At 44.0% G+C, this 17967-nt stretch overlaps 2 protein-coding genes and 2 non-coding genes across 5 annotated transcripts in view; 3 read left to right on the plus strand and 1 right to left on the minus strand.

Moving 5' to 3' along the window:
• SLC25A30 (solute carrier family 25 member 30) overlaps positions 1-17967 on the minus strand; it is a 127659-nt gene that overhangs the window by 91105 nt on the left and 18587 nt on the right. The window lies entirely within an intron of this gene.
• On the plus strand, positions 772-4653 carry TPT1 (tumor protein, translationally-controlled 1). Of its 2 annotated transcripts, none has more exons than XM_036889662.2 (6): positions 772-954; positions 1223-1296; positions 1839-2029; positions 2431-2536; positions 3340-3456; positions 4447-4653. In XM_036889662.2, the coding sequence occupies exons 1-6, from the start codon at positions 927-929 to the stop codon at positions 4447-4449; spliced, it is 519 nt and encodes a 172-aa protein (XP_036745557.1). In that variant the 5' UTR covers positions 772-926; the 3' UTR covers positions 4450-4653. The 2 variants fall into 2 exon arrangements, with proteins under 2 accessions (XP_036745557.1, XP_036745556.1); XM_036889661.2 differs by having other exon boundaries at positions 798-954; positions 1220-1296.
• On the plus strand, positions 4250-4379 carry LOC118914652 (small nucleolar RNA SNORA31). The gene has a single exon (XR_005025703.1). It is a non-coding gene; the product is annotated as a small nucleolar RNA SNORA31 (small nucleolar RNA).
• LOC118914653 (small nucleolar RNA SNORA31) lies at positions 5424-5558 on the plus strand. The gene has a single exon (XR_005025704.1). It is a non-coding gene; the product is annotated as a small nucleolar RNA SNORA31 (small nucleolar RNA).

The raw sequence follows: 17967 nt of genomic DNA on the forward strand, positions 1-17967 counted from the left end.
TTTTTTTCAAACAAGGGACATAATTCAAGACCAAGTGAAACAGAAAGGGAAGAGCTCTTGAGCTGTCTGCCTCAGGAATCTGCAAGCTTTCAAGTAAGAGACCAAATTGAGATGGGAAAGCTGTGCAAACTCCCGTGACACCTTGCTCCTTCCTTTCACGGGCCCTGCGCCACCCCACGATTGTTCCCAGGGGGCTGGTGAGATTACCTGCGAGCCCTACCAGACTCACCTCCGTCCCACAAAGGCTGCTGACAACTCCAGCGGGGGCAGCCCCCAGCGCAAATGCTAAAAAGTTCTCCGAGGCCCTCGGAGACCACAGACAGTAGTCAAAAACTCAGTCTCCAGCCTTCATCCTCCCTCGGGGGCCGCCTCGCAGTCTCTCAGGGACTCAAGGGCCCGGCCCTCCGTGAAGGCCAAGTCCCCTACAACAGCTGACAACTTTGCTCCCAGAAAGGGCCGGGAGCTTGCGATAGGTTAGGCCAAGGGCGGAAGCTTGAAGGCACGCCATGTAAGTCCCACCCAAAGCCCAGCACAGCGCAGAGCGGCCCCCAGCCCTCTTCCCCATCTCTCCCCTCTTAGCGCCGCATAGTCCCTTCCTCCTCCGACCACCCCCGCGCGCGCCGCGAAACGCGGCATTGGGTCCCTGGGCCAAGTCCCCGGATGCTCACCTCCCTCCCCACGGCCCGCCTGTAGCTCCGCCCCCCGCGCGGCTCTGCGTGTACGTCACCGCTTGCGTTGCTTCCGGTGGCGCTGCGGACGATGACGTAGGGGGACGTGCCCTCTATATGAGGTTGGGGAGCGGCTGAGTCGGCCTTTTCCGCCCGCTCCCCCCTCCCCCCGAGCGCCGCTCCGGCTGCACCGTGCTCGCTCCGAGCTCCGGGCTCCTGCTAGGCTAGCGCCGCTGCCGTCTCCCTCCAGCCGCCATCATGATCATCTACCGGGACCTCATCAGCCGTGAGTCGTGACTGCAGTACCCCTACTGCCACGCGCAGGAGACGGATGCGGGTGGGGGCGGGGAAGGCGGACACCGCCACTGTCGTGGGCCGAGAGGATACCGGCGGCCTTCCCAGGGGACAAGAGGGGTCAGTGCCGGGTCAAGCCCGGGAGTCTCGAGCGTCCGGGGAGGGGCGGGGGCCGCGTGCGTCCGGTCAGCGCGGGAAATGGCGGCTTGGGCAGCCGGCCCCCGGGCGCAGCGTGACGGGCGGTCTGTGTTCCCTAGCAGATGATGAGATGTTCTCCGACATCTACAAAATCCGGGAGATCGCGGACGGGCTGTGCCTGGAGGTGGAGGGGAAGGTGAGTTGGCCCGGCCGTGGCGCGGGGGAGGCGAGGCCGGGCAAGCTCGGGTTTCCGCCGCTCCCCCGCGCGCGGTTGTGCAATCCTTTTCGCCGCCTCCTAGCGGAGGAGACGCTTTTTCCGGCCCGGGTTTTTCTAGAAAAGTGGAGGCGGAGCTCAGCCTGGAAATAGGTCCGCCACCTAGGCGCCAGTCCTCGTACCTGGCCGTCGGGGACAGCTGGTCTCCGGAGTGGGACCCCCAAGCTCTTTAGCATTTGCCCTGGCCCTACTTGGTCGGCAACCCGAAAGGCCGCACAAAACTTGAACTAAATTTTAGGTGACCCCGTTTTTCTTCCTGTCAACAGGTCTTGCTTTAAGGTGTTCTCAGGAAATTGAAGGGATCATAAACATTTTCTCAGTGATTTTTTTTTTGTGGGTCTCAACAATCAATGTTTGGTGGGAAGATGATGGATGCCTGAATTGCTGGTATAGATGACTCTTCGGGTGCCTTTATGCTAAGGTCAAAGATGCCTTTTGAAACGAAACAATTTTTCTTAATATAGATGGTCAGTAGGACAGAGGGTAACATTGACGACGCGCTCATTGGTGGAAATGCCTCCGCTGAAGGCCCCGAGGGCGACGGTACTGAAAGCACAGTAGTCACTGGTGTCGATATTGTCATGAACCATCACTTGCAAGAAACTAGCTTTACAAAAGAAGCCTACAAGAAGTACATCAAAGATTACATGAAATCGTAAGTGACACTGGAACACTTAGCTGATGTCTGGAATCCTACAAGATGCAGGGAATGGCTAACTTTGGAGATTCTTCAGCAACAGGCATACTTGTGAAAGGCATTACCTTTTTTGATAAGCTCACAAGGGTGGTTGTTTTTTTGTAAGTAATGTGACCATAGTGGAATGTAGTCTGGTTTTAGGTTTTTGGAATAGTACTTTGGAAGTAACATGGAAATTGGAATTAGGAACAGTCTTGAAACATCCATTCTTTGAACTTAGTAACTTTTTGATGCATATTATTTTGCTCTGTGACAGCTAGTTGCCTTTTCAGTGTGTGCTTTAGTTTGAGTTTTACTTAATTAAAATTTATTTTGCTCAGAACTCAGTACTTTAACCTATTAATAAAATATTGTTTTAGAATCAAAGGCAAACTTGAAGAACACAGACCAGAAAGAGTAAAACCTTTTATGACAGGTGCTGCAGAACAAATCAAGCACATCCTTGCTAATTTCAAAAACTACCAGGTAAATACTTTCAGTATTTGCATCAGAGGATTGACTGATTTTGACTGCAAGAGCATAAAGTTAACTTGATGCTTAGTTGGTGTAATTGTGGCTGTTTTAAACTTCTGAACAGTTTAAGCACTTGATAGATTCAATCTAGGCTGTAGAAAGTAGCCTTCCATGCTCCCAAGCTTGTTTTCAGATCTTGTCTTCTGATGCAGAATCACATCCATATTTGCTTCCAGGATAGAAGTTCTTGTTCTTTCTGGAATTACTTGTCAGCCTCCTAAGTGGTCTTCCAGTTACTGCCTTTACAATTCCAACGTATCTTATGTCATTGGTGCTCTTTCTGTACTAAACTTGTCCTCTTGGGAAACTCAGTGACTTCCCATTACCTCTAAGACTTAAAAAAACCCATTACAACCTGGCTTTAATTTTCCAGTTTTTACATGCCCTTTGGTCAGAAGATAACTTACTCCATATGCTATGCTCTCTTGTTGGTATGCCTTAAATGTTGCCTGTACTTTACTACGTAAACAGTCTTAGTGTGGAATTACATATGGGAATTGAGAATAAGTTCCCAGAAAGCCTTAAGTGTTTCCTGGATTGCTCTGTGCTCCTTCTTTTGGTCATTGTTAGTGCTTTAATTGGATGAATAGAAGTCTGGTGAGCACAGTTTTTCTCCTAGGCATCAGAGCCTGCTGAAAGTCTCTTGATTAAATTGTGGCATTATGTGTCATCCTTTGATTGTTTTGTACTTTCTTTTGTTACCACACATCTGTATATAATGGTTTAATTCTGGGTATTTGTTGCTTGTTTCCAAGTTCTTTATTGGTGAAAACATGAATCCAGATGGCATGGTTGCTCTGCTGGACTACCGTGAGGATGGTGTGACCCCATATATGATTTTCTTTAAGGATGGTTTAGAAATGGAAAAATGTGTAAGTATAAGGAAATGGGTCAAAACGAGTAATGTGAAATGGAGATAATCTTCGGTGTGATTCTCCTTGTGTCATGCCCCTGGGATAATTTGAATGGATTCTATAACTGTCTTTAAAATAAGGGTCTTGGTCTTATTTCTGTTGCTTTGGAGGGGGGTGGGTATAAAGGGTCTTGTCACATGGAAAGTATGTTTTTGGTTTAGAAAGGCTTAGAATCGTAACAGAAAACTTTCATTGTAGACAGCATAAAGCAGAGCTTAAATACTGAACTGGAGGTCAGAGACAACACCCAGTGTTAATCTTCCCTCATAGAAATGGCCTGTTGAAATCAGACTGCTTTTTCATATTTTGCCACACAGTTTTTTCACTTCAGTATATGGATCAGTAGTCAACTGGTCGTTGAAAGCCTTGTTACTAGCTTATTGTAAATACAGTTTTAAGCTGGCTGCTGACCTGATAGGCAAATTGCGTTAGTAAAATTAAATGACTGTTTGCTATGCAAGGAATTGCCGGAGGCAATACAGAAATGAAGGCATTCAGTATCCTAGTTTTCCCAGGTGTCCATGTAAGTTAGGAACAAGACCGTCTTTAGGCTACATTTAAATAAACAAGATTAGAGGCAACAATAGACAAAAATGTTTTAGGACAGTACAGATTACTTTATAAAAGGGATTATTCAGAGAATATCTAGTGTTTTTGTTGGTAAAATAGTGCATGGGAATGGGACTTCCCTAAGAATGAGACTTTTCTAGTTTTCTGAAAAATGTGCTACCTCTGATTTGGTAGGATGGTTCTGCATCCACTGATAGACCGTGAACAGTTTGCTGTTGTTCTTTTGGTTTGCACTAGGATGCCAAAGAAAAAAATCCCTGCGCTTTCTGTCTGTCTGTGTGGCGGCCCAGATTGAATAGGGGAATACATGTATAGCCTAAAATGTTAAAGTATTTCATATTGGAAAAAGATGTAATACAGCCTTGCTTGCTTCTACAGTAACAAATTTGACTATTTGGACCTGTCACCTGTCGTCATAACTGGCTGCTGCTTTTCATCCACACACCACCAGGACTTAGACAAATGGGACTGACGTCATCTTGAGCTCTTCATTTACTTTGACGTTGATTTATTTGGAGTGGAGGCATTGTTTTAAAGAAAAACATGTCATGTAGGTTGTCAAAAAATAAAATGCATTTAAACTCATTTGAGAGAATGCCTCTTAGTTTAATACATACATAAATGCATAGTGTTCCTGGAGAAGCTAGAGCCTGTTTCTAAACCACTACTAGAAAGTCTAAGACTGTCTTCAATTACTTCGACAGTGAAAACTACTTCTGGGACTGGAATATAAGAACGAAGAATCAAAATTCTTAATTCTGAGTTGAAGTAAAGGGCGAGACCATGCCCAGAGCAGTGCCAGCATTTGAAGTGGATTCCGTACACATTTCTTCACCTCCAGGCGGAAGTAGGTAACTCCAGAAGAGATTACCAAAAGAATGAAGAGAGACTAATAACAGTTGGAAGCAAAGTATCATAAAGCAAGTAGAGCCAAGTCTCCTGGAACGCTTGTGTCAACTCCTTGGAATTGGGTTGGCAAACTTGTTGGTCCTGCCACCTGTTTTTTGTATGACTTTAAGGTGGTATTTACACTTTCAAATGGGGGGTGGAATCAAAATAGCTTATGGCATATGTAAAATTATATGACAGCTAAACTTGTGCCCGTTTTTATCAGAACACTGCCATGCTCGTACATTTGTGTCCCGACTGGCCTTGACTCCATAAGAACAAATGAGTGACAGACCTTAGGACCTGCAAATCCTAAAACAGTCATGGCCTTTTACAGTAGAGGCTTGCTGACTCCTGCATTAAGAGATGAACTGCATGGAATGTGGGATAGCTGGTGGGCAAAGGAAAAAGCAACTGTGTGACAATACTGTATCTGAAAAAGCTGTGGGTATCCCAGTAGAATTAGAAAGCATCTATTTGACAGACCTGGGGCAGTTACTGTCTGCTGCTGAGGTTTTCACTACAGATGCAAGAGAAAAGTGTCCTTGCGCTTTCTGTCTGTCTGAATTGTGGCAGCCCAGATTGAATGGGGGAATACAGGGAAACAATTTTTGCAATTCAGAAATGACCTGAACAGTGAAGAGCCTGTTTTAATACAAAGAAGGACTTAAAATTTTAGTTGATGAGAGAAGTGTTGGGAGATTGTTCCCCTACTCCTTTCTGTGTGACTGGTTCCACATTTTGAAGCTGAAGGGTTAAAACTCAATAATACAACCCAGTGAGTGATCCTTTTCTGGTCATAAGATGTGAACTGAGGGTGAATCCAGTGACTTGGCAGTCGAATTTGCTCCAATGACTTAAAGACCCATGATGTGGTTCAGAACCTGAGACATGTTTGTCAGGTTGGTTTTGGCCCCTAGTGACTTGTAGAAGTAAATTCAAATATTGGAAATTCGCCAGTCAAGCTGATGGCAAGTCTAAACATACAGGTCTCTAATACATAGAAAAAGTGCTAGTTGCCAGCCTAGGAGTCCACTGGATCTCTCTGAAACACTAGCAGGGAGAGAATCTTCAGGCAGTGCAAAATACTGTGAATATGAGGATAATCTGATGGTAGGAAAGGTCATTGAGATAAATCTAAGGAGAAACCTATTTTGAAAAGCCTAGAAGAACAGGAATAGGAATGCAGTGGCATTCTAGAACTGAAGAGTCCAGGTAGTTGAATAAGAATGCTTATTACTATGTCTTTTTCTACTTACTCTCAGGTTATATCTTGTGCAAGAATACCAGGTGATGTGTGCTTTCAGAAGGCATCACTGTCGATGCTGAGTTTGATAATAGCCATTTTCCTAGAGGCCTTTGAGCCGTAGGACACTTAAGAGTCCTTCCTCTACTTAGCTGTTGTCTAGGAAGGCCTTGACGATGTGATACTTGAATGGGAACTTGAACTAAACAGGCGAAGTGAATATTGGGGGCAGAGCATTCCAGGCAAAGAATAGCAAATGCAGTGTTTGAAGTGTAACGTCCTTGCCATGTTCTGGGACAAGATAGCCAGTATGCTGGACCAAAGGTGGCAAGAGAAAAGTGAGTGCACCAGAAAAGAGGAAACCAGGTCATGCAGGAAAGCCACAGAAGGGTGACGTGATCTGATCTAAAAATCATTTTGGCTGAAGGGTGGTAGGGTAAAAGAACAGTGATGTAAAATACTTTCTGGTGAGAGATGAGAGTGGCTTAGTTGAGGGTGGTAGGTGTGCAGGTGGCTGGAAATTAAGGTAAAACAGGAGTTTATGTCTTAAATGAGGTAAGTGGAATTGAGTGATGCCAACCATTGTAGCTGAATATCTGGAAGAAAGGAATTGACACTGAGATGGGGAAAGACGGAGGATGAGATCAAGAGTTTGGATTTGAACAGGTTAAATTTGAGATGCTGATTGTTTATTCAAGTGAGTAGGCAAGGGTATTTTACCTGAAAGAAGAGAGGGCTAAGCCAGAGCATTTAACAGGTAGATACTGAGACAATCTCAAAGACTTGAAGCCAAACCACTGGGTGAGATCACCTAGAGGATAGACTGAGCCCTCCAACATAAGAGATTGGTCAGCATGGTGAACCAGCTAAGGTGATGAAGGGACTCCCCTCGTAGGGAAACCAAGGGAGTGGCTGCTTGGAGGTTTGAGTGGACAAAGGGTTTCAGGTTGTCCTGTTGCAAACTAGTTAAGCAAAATGAGGACTAAGAATGCAAATTTGACAAGTGCTTGATTTGAGTAGTAGAGAAGAAAGCCTGATGAAAATGGGCTCGAGAAATCCACTGGCAGCATACTGCCCATAAATGTCAGTCTAGTACATGTTCATTACATGTGCCATGGAGCTTGGCAACCTTGGCTAACAGACTACTCAGTAAAATGAAGCAAACTAAGGAATTAATAGAGACCACATCGTGGAGACCAGTAATAAACACTACATAACCTTAATTCTATGGTAAGAAGAGGACTAGTAGCCTGCTGGTGAGCCACAGATTGGTGGCAACTGGCTCGAGTTTCCAGAGATTTAAAAGAACTGCGCTTCCACCTTTATGTTTTTGAACAACTTTGTTATCCCCGGGGTTGTTGACCAGACTTAAAAATCACTGAAAATGTTTTCTTTTGATTTTGATACTGCATAAAATTGTGAGCTACTTTAGTTCTTTTGGAAACATTTAATATGCCATTCCAAAGGGAAAGTCCTTTTTAGTTAACACTTTAAGTGCCTAACAAAGGTGTTACCCTCTATTAAAGTTAGCTTCTCTGATAGCCATCTTAATAGACTTTAAATTCAGAGTTTGCAGATAAAGTGTTCAAAATAGTGCTGGTAGTTTATCCTCCTGAATATCAAGTTCATCCTTTAGCCAGTGCAGCAGTGGTAAGGCTGATTAAAATACTTGGCAGTCCAAAGCAGATTTTCACTAGTGTGGGAGCATGTTTTTAACTGCTGGAACATACCAGTTTGTTTGAAAACTTGTGGGTTGTGGGTTTGTGCTATTATACATGGCCTTATATAACAGCCTGGAAATGAGCATATAAGATTCCTTCATGTGGTTTTAGTAGGAACCTATACTGAATAGGAAAATGTAAGCTATAAGCTTAGGGGAAGATTCTCTTTCAAAGTAGTTCAACCATGTTTTCCTCAGTTACTGACTTGCCCCCTCCCCACTGCTGCCCAGGATGTACCTGACATCTCCCTTCGCTTATATGTATCTAGGGCTCTGAGCTTGGGGTAGAGAGGGAGCATGGACACCATACCCAGTGATTTTGCATATGTGAGTCACAATTTACAGGTGGGAAAAATTCAGACAATAGGTGACTCGAGGTGTCCTCTGATGAGGGTGCACAGATGACTAGTTGAGTATGGTGTCTAGTATTGCAGAGCCACTGGACATTCAGTCCTGAGGTTCTTAGATGCAGTTTGACACCAGAAATCTAGTCAGGTATTTGGTGATTTTCCTCATGTCTAAAGAAAGCAGGTATGTCCCAGTTTATCAAATGCAACTTGCCCATGACCTCATCTAGAGTGCAGGGTTATAAAGTTACTCTATCCAGTGTATAACCTATCATTCCCATGGCAGCTGGTAGAAATTTGGCAGATGGCAGAGAAAGTTGGTATATTTGTGGACATCTATTTAGAACAACTATACATGCAATTTCCTTTTCCTGGAGTACATTAATTTGGTAGTCTCCCCAATTGGAATGTGTGTTGTAAGACATACCCAAGCTAATGCTCAACATGGGGGTGGGGGAGCAGGTCAAAAGGGGAAGGGAAAATTATTACACAGGATTAAAAAGCAAGCTACTTCTTTAGACTCAGCTGGAATAATTGTCAACAGATGGCAAGTATAAAATTGGGAGCTAAGCAAGCTCAGCTCTTGGTGTAATGCATTAAAAAGTGGAGTGTTTTTCTCCACTTGCCTAGCACTCGGAGCATCTTGCAATGTATTGAGAGGAGTGCACACTGATGGAGTTTGTCAAGTGGAACATGGGCCGGGTTGTCAGTACCATTGGTGACTGCCATAATAGGACAGTAAATACCAACTGCTGGCATCTTTAAAAAGCAAAAGTGACTACGCTTTTGAAAATTGGTTAAGTAATGTGCAACCTGCTCTGTGTTCCACAGACAAGGGGCAGTGAGTGAAAGAGAATTTAGCATCCCAAGTGCAATGTGGAGGCTTTCTAAGGCAATTACTATATCATTTATGGGGTTTGAGTCATGCAAAACAACTGCTTAGCTTTCCCAGTATATTGGTAATCGTGATAATTTTGCTGAATATTCTTTTTACCCCCCATGTTGCTCTTCTGAAGCCCCTGACCCAATCTCTGCTAATTGATGTCCCTGCTTCCCAAATTACCAGTCTACACTCTGTTCTCAACACACTCATCAGTGATACTTCGAGAACTAAGATCATGCCTCCTCAAAACCCCCCAGTGGCTTCCCATCTGTTGCAGAGTGGAAAGCAAAATCGTTCCAGTGTCCTAGAAAGCCCTTCGTTATCTCGACTATTGGTATCTTGGCCTCTTCTCTTGCTTACTATATTCCTCCCCTACCAACTATCCCTAGTGCAATTTGGGACATATTTACACTAAAAAATTGTTCTTGGTTTATCTGACAGTCAAATTTAACGATATCCCGTTTGTCACCCAGCAATCCTAGCCAGGCATACCTCCACTTAACAGCCTTTGCACTGGCTATTTCCTCTGCCCAAATGCTTTTTCCAGATAACTATGGGACTCTGCTCAAAGGTCATCTTGTCAAAATCAGACCCTGGCCTACACCCCACCCTGGTGTACCCAACCCCCTTCTTTGCTTTCCCTTCCCCAGGGCACTCCTCACCAGCAAACATTCTGTATTTTACTTGCTTACCGCTCATCTGTCTATCCCAACTCTTGGAGGCAACAAGTGGGTGTGGTGCTTTGCTCACTGCTGCATCCTGAGTGTTCAGAACAGTGCCTGACATTTAGCAGGTAGATGCTCAGCGCATGTAGTCAAAAGGATTAAAACTAGGTACACATACTGTGCCGAGTGTGACCTGGATATGCTTCTCTTAAAAAAGAGTTCATGTTATAGCTTAATTTGTTGAATTTAATGATTACCGCAAGAAACTAGTCCCTTGCCCCACCCCATTCCTCCCAGGCTATTTTACTTTTCTGCTTATTTGCTCTTCTTTCAATCCTTATTTCTAAATAACTTGCTTCAACTCTTATTTCTTGATTTTTCAGTTTCAGAGTTGAGGTTTATCTTTTGACTTTCCCTATAGAAGATGAAGATTTAGCTTTCTTGCTGCTGGTAACGTCCATCTCTTCCTCCGCTGAGCATCACTTCTTCCCCCTCTCATACGGGTATCTTACAATTTAAGTAAATTGATAACCATGATACGTTAATGTCTGTAAGCAAGAGTAACACCATTACAAATCCGCCCATGTTGACTGATAGTTACCTTTGTGACTCACAAGTATTCCTTACATAGTACCCAGCTAGGACTGATTAACAGTTGCCTGAGGCAAGACTCCTTGCTCTATATTCCAGTGATAATACTTTGACATCAACACTGTTTCATTGCACACATAAGTGGCTGTCCTTTACGTAGACCCTTTCTCCCTGCCTCTAACTCCCCAAACCTGAAGCAGTGTAGAAGATCCACGTCCTGTGGCTGCCTAGGGCAAGCTCTCTGTAAGATCCCCTCAGTAAACCTCTATGGAATTCAGCCTTGAATTGTCAGCCTCTTTGGTCTCAATGCCACTTTGGCCTTTGGGGGGTCGGTTCACTTATACCTCCCCCAAGTGGAACATATATATTTTTCCGAACTGAGCCATTGTAACTCCAGGGAAAGGAAATCCTGGGTCAAAATACCTCTAAAACCAAAATCAGTCAAAGGGAGAAATAAAGTTTAAAACCCATTTATTGCTTACAAACTGCAGTCCGGGCTCTCCTGCTCCGGCAGAAGCAAGCCCGCCCTCCCCCTAACCTCTCAGGTGCAGATAAGCTCTGGTAGCCCAGGTAATTACCCATCCATGTGGAGATGAACTACCACCCTGTACCCCTTAGGAATGCCTCGATATGCAGATGCACTAAAGCCAGGAGAGATATTCAGGAAATATTGCAATTTTACACACAGCCATGTAGTACAATTTTTTATTTTGATTTAAGTTTACACTTCCTTGCAAATGCTGGCATTAATAACTTTCATATTGCCTCCTGCTTAGTCTATGTACTTACTCATCACTAATTTTCCCCTGAACTCTGCCAAAAAAATAATAACTGTTCTGGTCCCAATTCCAATGTATGAGTTTTTGTTCACACCAAGCAATTCTGACATCACCTGGGTATCCCACAGTTCAAATCAGTTCTGATACTACCTCGAGAGAGAGCATCAGATCCCGCAAGTTAAGGGCTCAGTTCTAGAAAACTGACCCCACCTTCCCACTTCAGATGCCAATCCTAAGCCCAGGCTAGCCTGTGCTTACGATGGACCTGCCCAATACACTGGAGGTTTCCACTACCCCCACTGGCTTTGGGTTGGATTAATTTCCTAGAGTGGCTCACAGACCTCAAGAAGACATTTTTCTTACTAGACTGCCTATTTGTAATAAAGGCATAGGGTAAAGGATGGGGGAGTACAGAGCTCATGTGCCTTCCCAAGGCAGGCCACCCTCCATCATGTATGCTCCTGACCTGGAAGCCCTCTGGACCTCATCCTTTGGGGTTTTATGGAGGCTTCATTACATAGGTAGGTAGATTACAATCTTTGCGCACGGTGATTGAGCCCAGTCTCCAGCTCCTCCCCTCTCCCAGGAGGTGGGTGGGTTCCAATCCTCTAATCACATGGTTGGCTCCACTGCCAATCAGACCCTAGCTTTTGGTGCTTTCCAAAAGTCATCTCATTAACACAACAAAAGATAGTTTTATCACTGTCATCAGGAAATTCCTAGAGTTTTTAGGAGCTCTGCCAGAAACACCAGGACAAAGATCAAATATATTTTTTACTATAAATCATAACATCACAAAATGTCAATTTTTTTTCAAAACTTGAAGTGCTCCGGGAACCTATTAGACCCACGTTTTATTTTCTTGGAGGGCGCCCCACGGAGCTCCTCCTATCCTGCTGCAGTCTGGGCGGGGGCTCATGCCTGCTGCCCTGTGGCCATGCGGAGATCTCTCCCCCTCAGCCTGGGGCTCCCGGCGCTGCTCACTCAGATTCCGTGTTTCTTCTTTCTGTCTAGATGAAGCAGCTCTCTAATAGCCTACTAAGAGATTAAAAATTTTTTGGAACTTTGCTTGTATAAAATATCTGTATTCTCCTCTACATCTCACTGATAATTTGGCTAAGTATGGACTTCTAGATTAGGAATAATTCTCTGTAAAATTTTTTACATTGTCCAAAAATCCACTGTCTCTAACTTCCAGCCCTGCTGTTGAGAAGTTGCTATCCTAATTGTCAGTTTTTTGTGTATGACTTGCTTTTTTTCCTCTTTGGAATTTTTTAGGATCTTCCCTTTTTTGTGATGTTCTGAAATTTTGTAACACCATTCTTTGGTATGTGTCTAAACATTTCCTGTGAGGCACTTTGTTAGTCATTTTAACTTGGAAACATGTTTTCCATTTCTTGGGAATTTTCTTGAAATATATATATGTATATAAACATATATATTTATATTTGGTATTTTCCTTCCATCTTCTCAGTTCTTACTTTCTGGATTTCCTGTTAGACAGTGGGTCACCTGAGCATGCTTCTCAAGGGGGATTTTTCCATTGTAACCTGAGCATCACAGCTGTCACTGCACCATGCAGGCCAGTTTAGGCACAAGGAGTCAGGCTGCTAAGGAATGGCTGCAGCACATGTTCACTCCTCTGCAGCTTTTTCAAAACTTGAATGTGAAGGGACCACCTTGTTAGTGTGTGGCTGTGTTGAGGGTCTGCAAATAACACTGGGGAGAGTTGTGAAAAAAGTACACATGGAAGCTTCTGGGGTTAGGGAAAATCAGAATAACTTCCTCATATTTGTACTATGTTTCATAGATTGAAACACATTTTTATATAAATTATATCATTTAACAAAGGTCATAATCTTGTTTCCTTGATTTCCCCCCATGGAGCAGTGAACCTGAACCTAGGCAAACTGAGAGACCTGAGTCACGACCCATGAGTCCTTGAGAAGATAATCTCCCAATGTTAAAAGGACCATTTTTTGTTTGTTTTTACTGATTGTCTTTTTTTCCTTGAGAGTATGTCCACAATCCTATTTCTTGGTGTGTTCTGTACTGCCACACTAGGCTGTGTATTGCTGTGCAAGGCAGCAAGGCCCAAAAGGAAATTTATGTTATTATATAATAACATGGTACATTTTCTGCACCAAGCCCAAATCCTGTCACCCACCCCATATGGGAGTTCTTACACAGTGACATTTCCCCGTGGTGTTTTGGAACATTAGACTTTCCTTTTCTTTCTTAGATTTCTTTAAAACATTTATTTTATGTATAAATAACTTCTTTAAAAAATCTGAAAGTAGCTGTAACCTTCCAAGTTGTAGTATGAGGTTAGTGTAAGAAGAATAATTTTCCCCCATTATTTTGTTCTTCATTTATTTAATAGCAGCCTAGACTTAAATCTGAATATATTACATGTAAGGTTGGAGGCACTGGAGGAAGGGGTGAGCACGTCGGACACTGATGACGTGCCAAAGTCCCCGGCTGCTGCCCCCTCCCAACCTGAAAAATGTGTCTTAGTCTAGCCAATCCTCGTGCTGCTGTAAATCTAAGCTCTGCCTCCCCCTACCTTCTTTAAAAACTCCCCGCCTATCTGGTTGCATGTCACTTCTCCAGCCTGTGTCTCAGACTGGTGAACCTCGCCCGGGAATTGCACTCAAATAAACTGCCTGGCCCTTTGTTGCTTTTCGCTGCCTGCTTATTTTGGTTAGAATTTATCTTACATTTGGTGCCAAAAAAACCTGGGAGGGAGTGTGAGCGCGGAGCCCCAACCAGCTACCGGCGGCCCTGCCCCCTCCTTCCTGGACCCGGGACCTCAGCCTGCTCTCCGCTGTGTGGACTATTTTCTGGTGAGTCCCTCAGTTTCCCCCAGTCTGTCTCCCTTCCTAACCCGTTTTCACCTGGTCTGTTCAAAATCGTAGCTACATTCAGGTTGGGGCATCCGGCCTCTTGGGCATCTGGCCCACCCTCTGTGGGCATCTGGCCTGCCCCTGGCCCTGCAGTGTGGGATTCGTCCCTCCCCCAGGCTCCCAGGACATCCCCCCTGACTTGGCGCACTTGGGACGCTGGGCGCTCCTCTCAGCGGGATTAGTTGGGGGGTGACACAGACATGGGGAACCAGCCCTCAAAAGCAGAGGCTCAGACCCCACTGCGGTGTCTCATTTCTAATCTGGCTACTCTATATTTGTCCTGGGAAGTTCACAAATGGAAGCTGGTCTTTCCTTGCTCTGAGGCCGGGCCTCAGTATCCCTTGGACAGCCAATCTCACTGGCCCCCTGAGGGAACTTTCGATTTTGGCCTCCTCACCGACTTGACTAATTATTGCCACCAGAGTGGAAAGTGGGGTGAAATCCCATATGTGCAGGCTTTTTGGACTTTGCGCTCCTGCCCAGACCTTTACGTTAAGTGTTCAATGACTCAGGTTCTCCCTGCCCGATCTCCAGTTAAAGATTGTCAGCCTCTTACTCTACCCAGTCCTTCTTCCTTTTAAGATCCGCCGGAGGACCTCAGTCTCCCACCTCTCTCAGCTCGCTGCCCCCACCCCTCTCCGCCACCATCTTTAAGTTCCTTGTCCTCCCCTGTGTTGCTGCCATCTTAAAGTCCTACATTCTCAACCACGCCGTCTTCCTGCTCCTCTCCTCTTCCGGCGGCTGCACCACCCCCTCCCCCTCTCCTTCCGCCTTCACCGCCCTCTTCCCCCACCGGAACAAGCCCCTCCTGCCCTCTGGTTCCAGAAGCCACAGACAAGACTCCTCCCAGCACAGACCTGCCTCCTTTCTCTCCCGACCCTACACCCCTCCCCACACCCGCCGTTTTGTAAGTGGTCTGGCGTGGTTGGGAGTGGGTGAGCTGGGCGGAGCAAGTGAACATCTTAGTGATTGTGTATTGCAGTGTGTGTGCCTGCATGCAGCCTGAAAATTTTTGTGGTGACCTAGAATCTTAAAGTTTTGCTAAGTTAAGTGGACATATTTTGTGCTTAGAGATTATGCTGTAAAGCACATGGTGTCAGGAATTATAAAGTGTGTTCATGAATTTGTTAATCTAAAGAATGCTAGTGCAATAGTTTACAATAGCCCACTTCTCAGAGTTCACTGAAAATTAAAGTTCCTAATAGTTTTAAGGTCTAATTAAAGCTATTTAAAGAAGAAAACATCTCTACTTGCTAAAAGGATGTATGTTTTAATAAGAGAAAGTATAAAGAATAGAAATTCACTTTGTTGAGGGTAAAAGAAAGTAATTGTTCTAAAGTACAGCTATTTATTTAAAGAGAGAGCACAATGTAAAAGGAAGTTGTAGAAAGTTTGTGGAAGAATTGATATAGTCATGCTATATAAAATTAAAGCAAATGCTGGATCACTGTCTAACCCCATACACAAAAGTAAAATTGAAATGGATCAAAGACCTGAATGTAAGTCATGAAACCATAAAACTCTTAGGAAAAAACATAGGCAGAAATCTCTTGGACATAAACATGAGTGACTACTTCATGAACATATCTCCCTGGGCAAGGGAAACAAAAGCAAAAATGAACAAGTGGGACTATATCAAACTGAAAAGCTTCTGTACAGCAAAGGACACCATCAATAGAACAAAAAGGTACCCTACAGTATGGGAGAATGTATTCATAAATGACAGATCCGATAAAGGGTTGACATCCAAAATATATAAAGAGCTCACGCACCTCAACAAACAAAAAGTGAACAATCCAATTAAAAAATGGGCAGAGGAGCTGAACAGACAGTTCTCCAAAGAAGAAATTCAGTTGGCCAACAAACAAATGAAAAGATGCTCTACATTGCTTGTCATCAGAGAAATGCAAATTAAAACCACAATGAGATATCACCTCACACCAGTAAGGATCGCCACCACCCAAAAGACAAACAACAACAAATGTTGGCGAGGATGTGGAGAAACGGGAACCCTCCTACACTGCTGGTGGGAATGTAAATTAGTTCAACCATTGTGGAAAGCAGTATGGAGGTTCCTCAAAAAGCTCAAAATAGAAGTACCATTTGACCCAGGAATTCCACTTCTAGGAATTTACCCTAAGAATGCAGCAGCCCAGTTTGAAAAAGACTGGGCAGGAGGGGTGGGAAGGGAGGGATAAGGGCAGGGAAAAAGAAAGGGGGCATTACAATTAGCATGTATAATGTGTGTGGGGGCATAGGGAGGGATGTGCAACACAGAGAAGACAAGTAGTGAGTCTACAGCATCTTACTACGCTGATGGGCAGTGACTGTAATGGGGTTTGTTGGGGGGCACTTGGTGAAGGGGGAAGTCTAGTAACCATAATCTTCTTCATGTAATTGTAGATTAATGGTAATAAAATGAATTAAAATAAAATACATCAAATGAATCTCGGTATCAAGTACACAGCAAAATTAGAATTTTGTTTTCAGTTAGAAAGACAAAGTGTTCTTAACTGTTAGTTTGCTCTCAATGTTAAAAGATTGCAAAGAGTTCTCTAATTGTTTTATCAAAACAGTTTCTCATGCTTAAAGTCTCAATGAGTTGTCTGAATATTTAAGATAATAAGATCTTAATATGAAAAAATTAAAAGCTAAGCTTTGCTAATAACTGTAAACTTCTGTATTTGCCTTTAAAATCTTTTCTTGTCATTCTAGTTAAATAGATAAGTATTGTTTCATAATAACTTATGATTCTATTTAGACAAATGCCTTAAAAAAAAAACTTTAACACCTTCCCAAAATCAAATTCAAAAAGGTGCCTTTACCTCTAGTTAACTCTGATATTTTCCAGAGGGCCCCTGGAACATGTCAGAGGAATTTTTTCTCATTAGAGAAAGTATTTGACCAATTTGGCTTTTTTTTCTCATTAGAGAAAGTATTTAGCCAATTTGGCTTATTTATCTGATATAAAATTACCTGCTAAATTACCTAAAAGGCCCTGTCAAGGAGAATAATGCTAAACTTTGTTATTGAATGTTTTGTGTTAGAAAAATATCCAAATTTCCTTATGTCAACTGTCTTACAGTAAGCTCTCGTCAGATCTTTAACCATTGTCATTTGTAAGTCTTTTGCCATTTATAGTCACTGTTTTATTACTCCTAAACTAGTAAAGAACTAGATTTCACCACAACAAGTATTAGTTACATAAGACGTTACTTAAAAAGGCAGAAGAGGGACCCCAAACTCCACTCTGTGACCTGGTAACCATGGCCTTTAAAGTCTTTAATACTGGTGATGAAGAACATGAGAGGAGGACAGTGTCCCAAACCTGAGCCTTTGCGGCGGCCCTGCAGCCGGCAGGACAGGGGTCTCATCACACCAAAGACCAGTCTGGAGCTCGTGAGCCTCTGGGACCCTGCTTCTGGTGTGGCCAAGAAGACCACTGGGCAAAGAGATGCCCCAACCAGACCAACAAGCCAACTAAACCCTGCCCAGTTTGCGGTAAGAGAGGTCATTGGAAAGTAGACTGCCCACTTGGGGAAGGTCATCCTCTCATGACACAGTCTCATAGGAGGCAGGCCCCCCTGAGGGACTCCCCTCCGGACCTGCTGGGCCTACTCAAAGACTGAAGATGCCTAGACTCGAACACCCCTATCACCCTTGCCAAGTCCAGGGCCACGCTGTGGGTAGCAGGTAAGTCCATCTCCTTTTTGGTGGACATGGAGGCTGCCTACTCTGTTTTACCTTCCTTTCACAGGTGTTTACATCCTTCCCAGGTCTTGGTCGTGAGTGTCATGGGAACCCCCTCTAAGCCTCTAGAGACAGGTCCGGCAGCCTGCACGTTTGAGAGCCATCTTCTTACCCACTCATTTCT

Source organism: Manis pentadactyla, chromosome 17 (genome assembly GCF_030020395.1).
Source record: "Manis pentadactyla isolate mManPen7 chromosome 17, mManPen7.hap1, whole genome shotgun sequence".
NCBI lineage: Eukaryota > Metazoa > Chordata > Mammalia > Pholidota > Manidae > Manis > Manis pentadactyla.